We start from the raw sequence: 9,169 nt of genomic DNA on the forward strand, positions 1-9,169 counted from the left end.
GTGTGTGTGTGTGTGGCCAGCTCAGCCCACCAGGGGGCGGGCTGGCTGGCATGTGGTGCTGGGGATTGAACCGCGGTCGCTGTCCTTTTGCTTAGCTTAGCTTGTTCTATGTAGGTGCCCTAGACCACTGAGCCATCTCACCAGCCCCTTTTTTCATTTCTTGAGACAGTTTCACTGCGTAGTCCAGGGTGGCCTCAAACTCACAGCAATCCTTCTGACCCAGCCTCCTAGTTCTGGGGTTACAGGCATGGCCTACCATGCCTGGCAAGAAAGTCTTTTTCTGTGCTGCTGGGTCGGAACTTGGGGGTCCTAGACATACTGGGCTCTGCAGGTGCTTTACCCCTAAGCCATCAGGTGTTTGTTTCTGTCACATGTTTCTAAAACACACCAGGAGAACCCACAGCTGGGGGTGGAGGAGTCCTCACTGACCTTGGGTCTCCCTTCTAGAAAGGGCTGCATCGATCAAGTTCATTCGGTGGCAGCCCATCAAATTTAAAAATTACCCTGGTTTACTGATAAAAATGCAGGACTTTTAGGCAACACTTCAAAACCAACACAAATCATGCAATAAAGAAAAATTTGTCCAGTACTGAAGTGTAGGAAGACCATTTAACAAAATGTGAGATTATAAAAACATGATTCCTGGGGCCGGGGAGAGGGCTCAGTGGAATAAGCGCTTCCCTGGCAAGCGTAAGGGCCTGAGTTCAATCCCCGGTTCTGCCAAAAAAAAAAAAACCAAAACAAAAAAACCATGATTCCTGAAGGTGAGTCAGTGTCACTGGTAACAAATTAGGAGCAGGTGCCAGAGGCCAGACCTGCTTTGTCAACAACACAGAAGAAGAAGAGCTGTTTATTCCCTTGGCAACTATTCCAGAATACCAGTGAGGTAAAGCCCAGTCTGTACATACTAGCGCGCGAATCTTCTGAACAGCAGTACATCTTCTGTCTGCAGCTGTATTCTGGAACTTTCCTGTACCTAGCTCTTCATACACTGCACCCATGGGACAGTATGAACCACTAACTGTTTTTGTACAAGTTCCCCAAGGCCACAGGAGCATGTGAGTAGCATGTGAGTAGACTTTTTTTTTTTTTTTTTTTTTGCAGAACCGGGCATTGAATTCAGGCCCTTGTGCTTGCCAGGCAAGCGCTTATTCTACTGAGCCATCTCCCCTGCCCCTCTTACAATGATTTACCATCTAAGCTCATTTCTGCCCAACAAAATCTCATTCCTCTCGGCTTTTATTTTTGGGTGCTGGGCATTGAACCTGGGGCCTCACACATGCTGTGTGTACACTCTACCACTGAGCTGCAACCCAACACCTGCCCCTCTCTTTTTAATTTAAAAATCAAATTTAAGGGCCAGTCAGATAGCTCAGTGGATTAAAGCACCTGCTTAGGCAGACACAGGGGCTGGGGGTCCGATCCCAGACTGCCATGCCACCCCACCCCTCCACCCTGGGGGCGGGCTGAGACAGCAAATGAGACTGTGGGTGGCACTATGGGTGTAGTGGTGCGTGCCTGGAATCCCAGTGCTTGGGAAGCTGAAAACAGGAGGGTCCCATCTATGTAATGAGACCCTGTATTAAATATATTTAAAAATAATAAAATAAAAATGAAACTTAAACCAGTGTGGGTGTCACAGCTTGTAACCCTAACACTCTGGGAGGCTGAAGCAAGACAATTGGAAGTTCAAGCCTAGCCTGGGCAATTTAGTGAGCCCTACCTCAAATTAAGATTAAAAAAAGGGGTTAAGGATATAGCTCAGTGTAAAGATTCTGAGTTCAATCCCTGTCATAGTAACGATAAAAAAGTTGCAAGGCACAGTGGCACATGCTTGTAATCCAGCACTCTGGAAGGCTGAGGTAAGAGAACTACAAGTTCTATCCCAGCTAGGCATCTAACTTAGTGGGATGCTGTCTCAAGATTTTTTTTTTTTTTTTTTTTAAAGCAGGGAGGTGCTGAGAATGTAGCCCACAGTGAGGCCCCTCAAACTGGAGGGTTTGAGCGCCAGTATAAAAAAAAAGGCGGCTCTGGTCCTTCCGCCACAGCAACCATTGAAGAAGAGTAGCCATGGCCCTCCGCTATCCCATGGCTATGGGCCTAAACAAGGGCCACAAGGTGACTAAGAATGTGAGCAAACCAAGGCACAGCCACCATCGCGGATGCCTCACCAAACAAACCAAGTTCATGTGGGACATGATCCGGGTGGTGCGCGGCTTTGCCCCCTATGAGCGGCTCTCCATGGAGCTGATCAAGGTCTAAGGACAAGCATGCCCTCAAGTTCTTCAAGAAAAGCGTAAGGTGACATATCTGTGCTGAGAGGAAGCGTGAGGAGCTGAGCAATGTGCTGGCTGCCATGAGTAAGGCAGCTGTCAAGAAGGATTGCGCCCCTCTGGAATAAAGCGTTGTAGAAAGTTTAAAAATAAAAACAAAACCACGCCCCCCACCCATAAAAGTTACACAACTATTTTTCTTATTCTGGCTGAGAGATGAGGAAAATGGCAAGTTAAAGGAATAGAGGAAATTAATGGTTAAGGGTATTAGCACAACGCTGAAATAAACTTAGTCCTCTGATGCCAACATTCACAGCTATTGTCCCTGACTCCTGATCATCCCCAAGGTTTTGAAAAACTAAAAATGAGGACACCCAGCTTAGCTTACCGGCCCAATTCCCTTATAAATTATGCAAGGCACAGGAAGAAGAGAACAATAATGGGGTGGCTTTTGTTGTAGGAAGATTTCTGCATAGGAAAATGCGGTGGCCACCTCATCTCCATGATGATCTGTAAGGATGAGAGGCTGGATCATGTCACTGGACTGCTTTGTGTTCCTTGGAAACTAGTGCTGGGTGAATGTGAGCCACACATCATCTCAAATATCCTCAAGACCATTCTTGTGTAACATGAAGGTGGGGAAGTGATGCCTAGAATAATTTTCAGGGACAGATATGAGGCATGAGGATCCAAAGAGATCAGGTCACACAGCACATGCAGACAAGTCAGACGGCAACTGACAACTTACTAAATATTCTCTAATGTTGCAAGTTTATGCCAGATAAAAGCTCTAGTTCTACCCATGCGAAAGTTCAAGCAAATGTTGTCCTTAATGGACTCTAGCTAGTTTAAGATTTGTTCATACTTTCTCTTCGCTGCTTATAGACTAGAATCATAATTACCAACACCAGCTCCGCATCAGTGTTTTTAGGAAGACTCCTACTCTCATGGATAATTCAAAGGGGCAGCACTACCAATGTATACCATGCTTGTCCTAGAAATCAGTCAGGCACTGCACAAGACCTCGGAAGAGGCGAGAACCAGGGTCGCTCCTCTGAAGGAGTAGAACCTAGCTCACGGGTCAGATCCACACTTGTGGAACACACGATATAATCTGCCAGTCAATGTGAATGCAAATCAGAGCTTAGAAGAGCAGAATGTTCAAATTATTTTTTGGTCCTTAATCTATGACTTTTCTCATTTTCCTAAACACATTCAGTTGTGTATGGGAGTCCTGTCTGGTCTAGTATCTCCATTCAGACTGCTGAGAGAATGCGCTGTCTATCAACAGTGGCACAGGCCCCAAAGAACTTAAGAAAGGAAAACATGGAGTAATGGAGAAACAGGGTTTGGTCAGGCTGGCTTTGCCACTTACTAATCAGGAGATAACTACAAAAACAAGACCGACAGCTGGGGAGATAGCTAAGTGGCATAAGCGCCTGCCTGAAAAGTGCAAAGTCCTGAGTTCAATCACTGATTCCACACATACACACACAAAAAAGGAAAATAAGACAGGTAATAATAATCCCAACTTAACAAAGTTATTGTGAGGAATAAGGGAGAGAGCATGTACAAAGTATTCTTTGCTAATGGGAATATGAAGAACTAGCTATATAATTTTTGCCTTACCCTAGATTAGGTAACTGTGCTTTTTATTTGCCTAGAGCGAAGGGGACGACATCAGACATTCTTTGGTCAGAAGATGAAAATGACCTGAGTCATGGCTCCCCTCTCCTCCACCTCCTCTACACTGCTTCTGTATTAAAGAACAAGGGTAAAATGTGCCTTTGGCACTGCTTTAGAAGCCCTTTCCCTCTTAGCCTTTTTGGTTCAGGAGCTGAATAACTAGATGAGCCAGGTGTGCCAGGTGCATGCTGATAATCCCAGCCCACTTGAAGGCTGAAACAGGAGGATCGAAGGTTCAGGCCTAGCATGAACAACTCTGAGGCCATCTCAAAATAAAAAAATAAAAAAAAAATGGAAAATGGGCTCAGTGAGAAGGGCCAAATTTGAGTCCCCAGTAAGGGGGATGTGGGGGGTGGCACTATATAATATCAAAGGCAAAAACCCAAGGAAGACCCGCAAGGGATTCTGCAACAAGATGTTCTTCAACTTCTTAAGGCTGAAATCAACTTGAATTATCCTAAATTCAATACTGGTACCACATCCATCCAAGCAGTCTTCTTAATGATTGTAGATTTATCTAGAGAACTACTGAATGGCCAGATACACTATGCAGTTAGAACTTACAAATGCAGAAAAGTTGTGAATAAGAATAATCACAAAGGAATATCAAAGGCATACAGAGAGCTTTCCAAATTGCTGGTGTTGACATACACTTGCTTCTCTTGCATTTTTTGCTCTTGATGCAAAATAGCTGCCCTTTATTGGACAACACCCAGTTTGGCTCATAGAACTTGAAGGAATTACAACCTAGGTAACTAGCTGCTGAACATAGTAATCGCCAGAGACCTGAGGACACTACTGTGGATAGCAGAGTATGACAAAGTAAGAAGAAAGCCCAGATGAAAGCTCTGTACACTCACGTCCTTCTCCTGGATGGTGCACTCTTTACAATAATAGGCATCAGAGACTCCTGGGCCTCCACAGATCACGCAGCGCCCCTGGTAAGAGCCATAATTACACTCATCGCATATTCGCACCAGGGTGCAGGGACGCACATAGGAGTCACAGATTACGCACTTGCCGTCACCTGCAAGGAAAAGCGAGTAAGAGTCATGTTCACTAGCAAGTGCTTCCTCAAGTCCTTTGGCCTCTCCTGCTATGAGACAGTGACTTTGGGGCCCTCTTCTACTTCAGTATCACAAAACTTGTCTCATTTAGTGTCCATCTCAATCCGCTCAACACATACAAAATATTAATGAGCCAGACATGGTGGTGCATACATGTAGTGCCAGCGTTCTGGAAGGCTAAAGTAGAGGATCACAAGTTCAAACTCAGCATGGGGAACTTAGCAAGACCCTGTCTCAATTATAAAGGGCTGAAAATGTGGCTTAGTGTAAAAGTCCTGGGTTTAGGGCCAGCCAGACAGCTCAGTGGACTAAAGCACCTGTTTAGGCAGGGGCAGGGGCCAGTGGTTCAGTATCATGTGTGCCGTGCCAGTCTTGCCCCCAGGGGCATGCCAAGAGGGCAACTGAGACTGGGCATGGTGGCCTGTGCCTGTAATTCCAGCAGTTGGGAGGCTGAAAACAAGGGAATCACTATGTCTGATCTGTGTAGTGAGACCCTGTACTAAAAAAAAAAAAAAAAAAAAAAAAAAACATTAGTGTATGTAAAGAATCAGAACAGCACCCAGAAAGTTACATATTATGTAATCGCTGGCAAAATGTTTGTGTGTATGGTTTACGGTACACTGGGAGTTTGCCACGTCCAGAGTTAAGAGATTTTCTCAAAACCTTGTGTTTCCAATACACAAGTTGGGGAAAGTGTAGGCTCTCGTTATATCCTGCCATCCAACATTCATGTACTTCCAGTACTTGCTTTGTACCACCTCTGAAAATGCAGCCATACTGGCTCCATGAAAACTGAAGAGTAGGGTGTGAGAGGGCGTGTTCCACTCACATTTTTCACACAGTCTTCCGATGGCTGCAAAAATCAAAGAAGAGAATACAATTAGAATTAAGGTCCATCGAGGCCGGGGAGTTGGCTCAGTGGAATAAGCGCTTCCCAGGCAAGCGCAAGGGCCTGAGTTCAATCCCTGGTTCTGCCAAAGAGGGGGGGGGGAGATTAAGGTCTATGGGAGGGTTCACTTTGGAGCTTAAGGTAGGAACACAGATAACGGCAGGGAGCTCGGTGGGAAGCGGATCTCTGACTCGGGTTTCCATCTGAATCAAATCCAGGGCCTGGAGCACCTTCCTGAAGCCCCTCCCTGTTCTCAGGCAATCTGAGTTTCCCCAGGTCTAGCCGAGGAGCGCACGGCCGCCCTCACATCAGAGGTCTCCAACAAAGCGCGCGCTCTCACAAAACCTAGCGACCGTGCGGCGGGAAATGTGGCGCTCTTCAGTAGCAAACCCTAAGAAAGCTATGGAAACCCCTAGTTCGAAGCTCCTAACACACCTCGACCCACCATAGCCGGGGTCAGGGTGCTGTCTTACCAACGCCAGCTTGCTTGCGGCAAAAGATCAAATCCGGATGATGCTTAGCCATAACGACCACCCAAGAGGGCTGCCGGAAGCTTCGGTGACTTCCGTCCGACCTTTAACCCCTATGGCTCCCGCCTCCAGATCGCCGTGGTTGGTTCTTAAGGCTTCCATCAGCCTTCACAATCTTTTCACCGAATCTCGCTAGCTCTCGCGGGAGTTTCCCTCAAGGCTGGAAAGCCCGGTCCTGGCAGGTGTATTAAAGTTTAATGAAGATACTCAGATTTGGAGGGCATAGATAATCAAAATTTACTCGTAGACAAAACATTTTTATGCCTTTTATCCTTCAAGTATTTTTTGTGCTGCATGTTGAATCCAGGACCTTGTGTCTGCTTCTACAAGCCTTTGTAACTGCTCTTTTCCCTTCAAATCAGTTCCCTTTTCAGGAGGTCCGCCTGCTGCGTTCCGAAGGGCTCGGGCGCTTCTAGGGAGGCCCCGCCTTCGCCCTAATGCCTCGCTTTTTTCAAGCCACGCCCCTTCCCAGAGGCTTTAAAGATGCCACGTGTAACGTCACTTTCACGCGACCTCATCTTTGTCAGTGCACAAAATGGCGCCTTACAGCCTACTGGTGACCCGGCTGCAGGTGAGCGAGCTCAGGGCCCTCTGGATTACGGGGGCGGGGTGCCTCCTCCGGTGCCTGCGGCGCTGGGCGAGGCCAGGCCAGGCTGGCCCGACGACGGGCGGACTTTTTGTGTGCAAGTGTCGGTCACAGGCCCAGCGCCCTTGCCTGCTGCTCTGTTGCCCTAGGTCAAGGCGTCCCTGGCACTGAGGTTCCAGGGCCCCGTCCTCGCCCTGCGACAAACATGTGTCTGAGCAGCTGCGGCCTGCATAAGAGTAGGGACACCTGTTTTTCCTTTCTGAGGAGCACTCTCCCTTTTCTCTAGGGTATCTTTCTATTCTCCAAGGTGAGGACAAGGTGACGGGGGGGGGGGTCGTAGTTTTTGAGCCTTCCTAGGCCCAGTGCCTGAAGCCCTCACTTCTCAACTCTTAGTAGCAGGGACTTGGTAGACAGTTACATCCACGATTGCCAGGCCTGGAGTCTGGAGAAGCCGGTACCTATCCCACCTTTATAGGACCCTGCGGAACCTAGAGCTGGTAAATGGGAGTGTGCCCAAGGTAGTAAACAGTAATAGTACAGTCATTTCTCACTGACACCCAATTTCCAGGCTGTTTTAATACCTTTTGCTTCCACTTGAATAATCATCTGATGAAACATGTGAGATGCATTTTCTCACTTGATAGGGGATGAAATTGCAAGAAAGTAGATGAAAGTTTTGGCTTTTCAGTCTGCCACCCAAGTTTTCTGTGACCTGAGCCATAATCCTGTTAACTCCTTCTCTTGTTCACATCAGCCTGTCCTGACAGAACTTTCTGATTCAGGGTATGGTTGTTTGTATTTGTGAGAATACGGAATGGAGTATTTTGTGCTTTTATTAGTTACTTTTCAAATACTAGATGAGAGGGCAAGGAGACTCAACAGTTTGACCTTGACTCTCCTATTATGAGCCATCTAGAAAACTTACTGTTATTTCACCCCTAACTTGAGATCACAAGAATGTGTTCTATTCAGAAGTTTGTTGACAAATGTGTATTAATAAAAATAAAGCAGGTATTGTAGACATTCTGTGTCAAACCTTTACAATTACCACTGTAAATCTTTGTATCAAATGGCATAAATTTTTTTAAATCTATTTATTTATTTATTTAGTGTGTGTGTGGCCAGCTCAGCCCACCAGGGGGTAGGGCTGGCTGGCATGTGGTGCTGGGGGATTGAACCGCGGTCCCTGTGCTTTGCTTAGCTTAGCTTGTTCTAAGTAGGTGCTTTAGACCACTGAGCCATCTCACCAGCCCCAAGTGGCATAAATTTTGACTGTAGAATTAATAAAGAACCTGTGTGCTGTATTCTTCAGGAAGCATTGTTACTTGGAGTTACTTTCATCACATTGCTTAAATTTAAACCATACAATTTTTTTTTTTCTGAAAATACTTGTGATGTCAATTTTGAGAAAAGACAAAGAATTTGTACCTATTTATGTCTTCAGGTCTTTTGATTCCCTAGGTTAATGATGTGGACATAGTTGTTTCTTTTCCTGCTGTCCTTTCCCACTGTCCTTTGCCTTTCTGGAGTCAAGGTGAGATTATTGGATATGACAAGTGATTTATTGAGCTTGGAAGAAAGGACTATGTACTTTTTTTTTTTTTTGGCTGAAAAGTATTTTGGAAATTATGTGTTAGAATAGTGTAAAAAGAAAACGGGGCTGTAGTTCATGCTCCACCCTAGTCCTGTGACCTTGAGTATGTATGCATTCCTTTGTTTCAGTTGGGGATGATCTTTATTAGATATTTATTGAGTACTTGGATTGCTTTAATTTGTTGAGCAAGTAGAATGTGTTTGCAACCATGTAGTTTAATTATTTTATAGATGGAGAATCCAAGGCCTTGAGAGCCTGGGTGACTTCTTCTAGCAGAATCAGGATTAAAATCCAAGTCCACTTGTACATTCATTTAGCTGAGTAAACAGTATTATGTATTCACTTTGGACTCTTAACACAATGCCAGATTGTCTAAAGTAATGACCAGCTAACTCTGGCTGAAAATCTTCATGTTTACCTCTTTTGTGCTTAGGTACATGTGAGAAGTGCTGGTTATTGAATGGTCAAGTTGCAGAATCTGACTGGGGCAGTTATTTTACCACATATTTTCTTAACCACCATTGCTTGCTCAGAAACATTGTTA

At 45.6% G+C, this 9,169-nt stretch overlaps 2 protein-coding genes across 2 annotated transcripts in view; one reads left to right on the top strand and one right to left on the bottom strand.

Moving 5' to 3' along the window:
- Nucleotides 1-6,493, bottom strand: part of Phf5a (PHD finger protein 5A) — a 12,888-nt gene extending 6,395 nt beyond the window's left edge. The window contains exons 1-3 of the mRNA XM_004642570.3: nt 6,389-6,493; nt 5,856-5,879; nt 4,820-4,986 (exon numbers count right to left, since the gene is read on the bottom strand). Of these exons, the coding sequence (XP_004642627.1) occupies nt 4,820-4,986; nt 5,856-5,879; nt 6,389-6,440 (243 nt within the window). The 5' untranslated portion in view covers nt 6,441-6,493. The remainder of the gene's footprint in view (nt 1-4,819; nt 4,987-5,855; nt 5,880-6,388) is intronic.
- A 419-nt stretch (nt 6,494-6,912) lies between these two features.
- Aco2 (aconitase 2) overlaps nt 6,913-9,169 on the top strand; it is a 49,718-nt gene continuing 47,461 nt past the window's right edge. Inside the window, exon 1 of the mRNA XM_004642571.2 lies at nt 6,913-7,016. Coding sequence (XP_004642628.1) covers nt 6,981-7,016 — 36 coding nt within the window. The 5' untranslated portion in view covers nt 6,913-6,980. The remainder of the gene's footprint in view (nt 7,017-9,169) is intronic.

This window comes from Octodon degus, unplaced genomic scaffold, assembly GCF_000260255.1.
Source record: "Octodon degus isolate 3935 unplaced genomic scaffold, OctDeg1.0 scaffold00156, whole genome shotgun sequence".
In the NCBI taxonomy this organism is placed as follows: Eukaryota; Metazoa; Chordata; class Mammalia; order Rodentia; family Octodontidae; genus Octodon; species Octodon degus.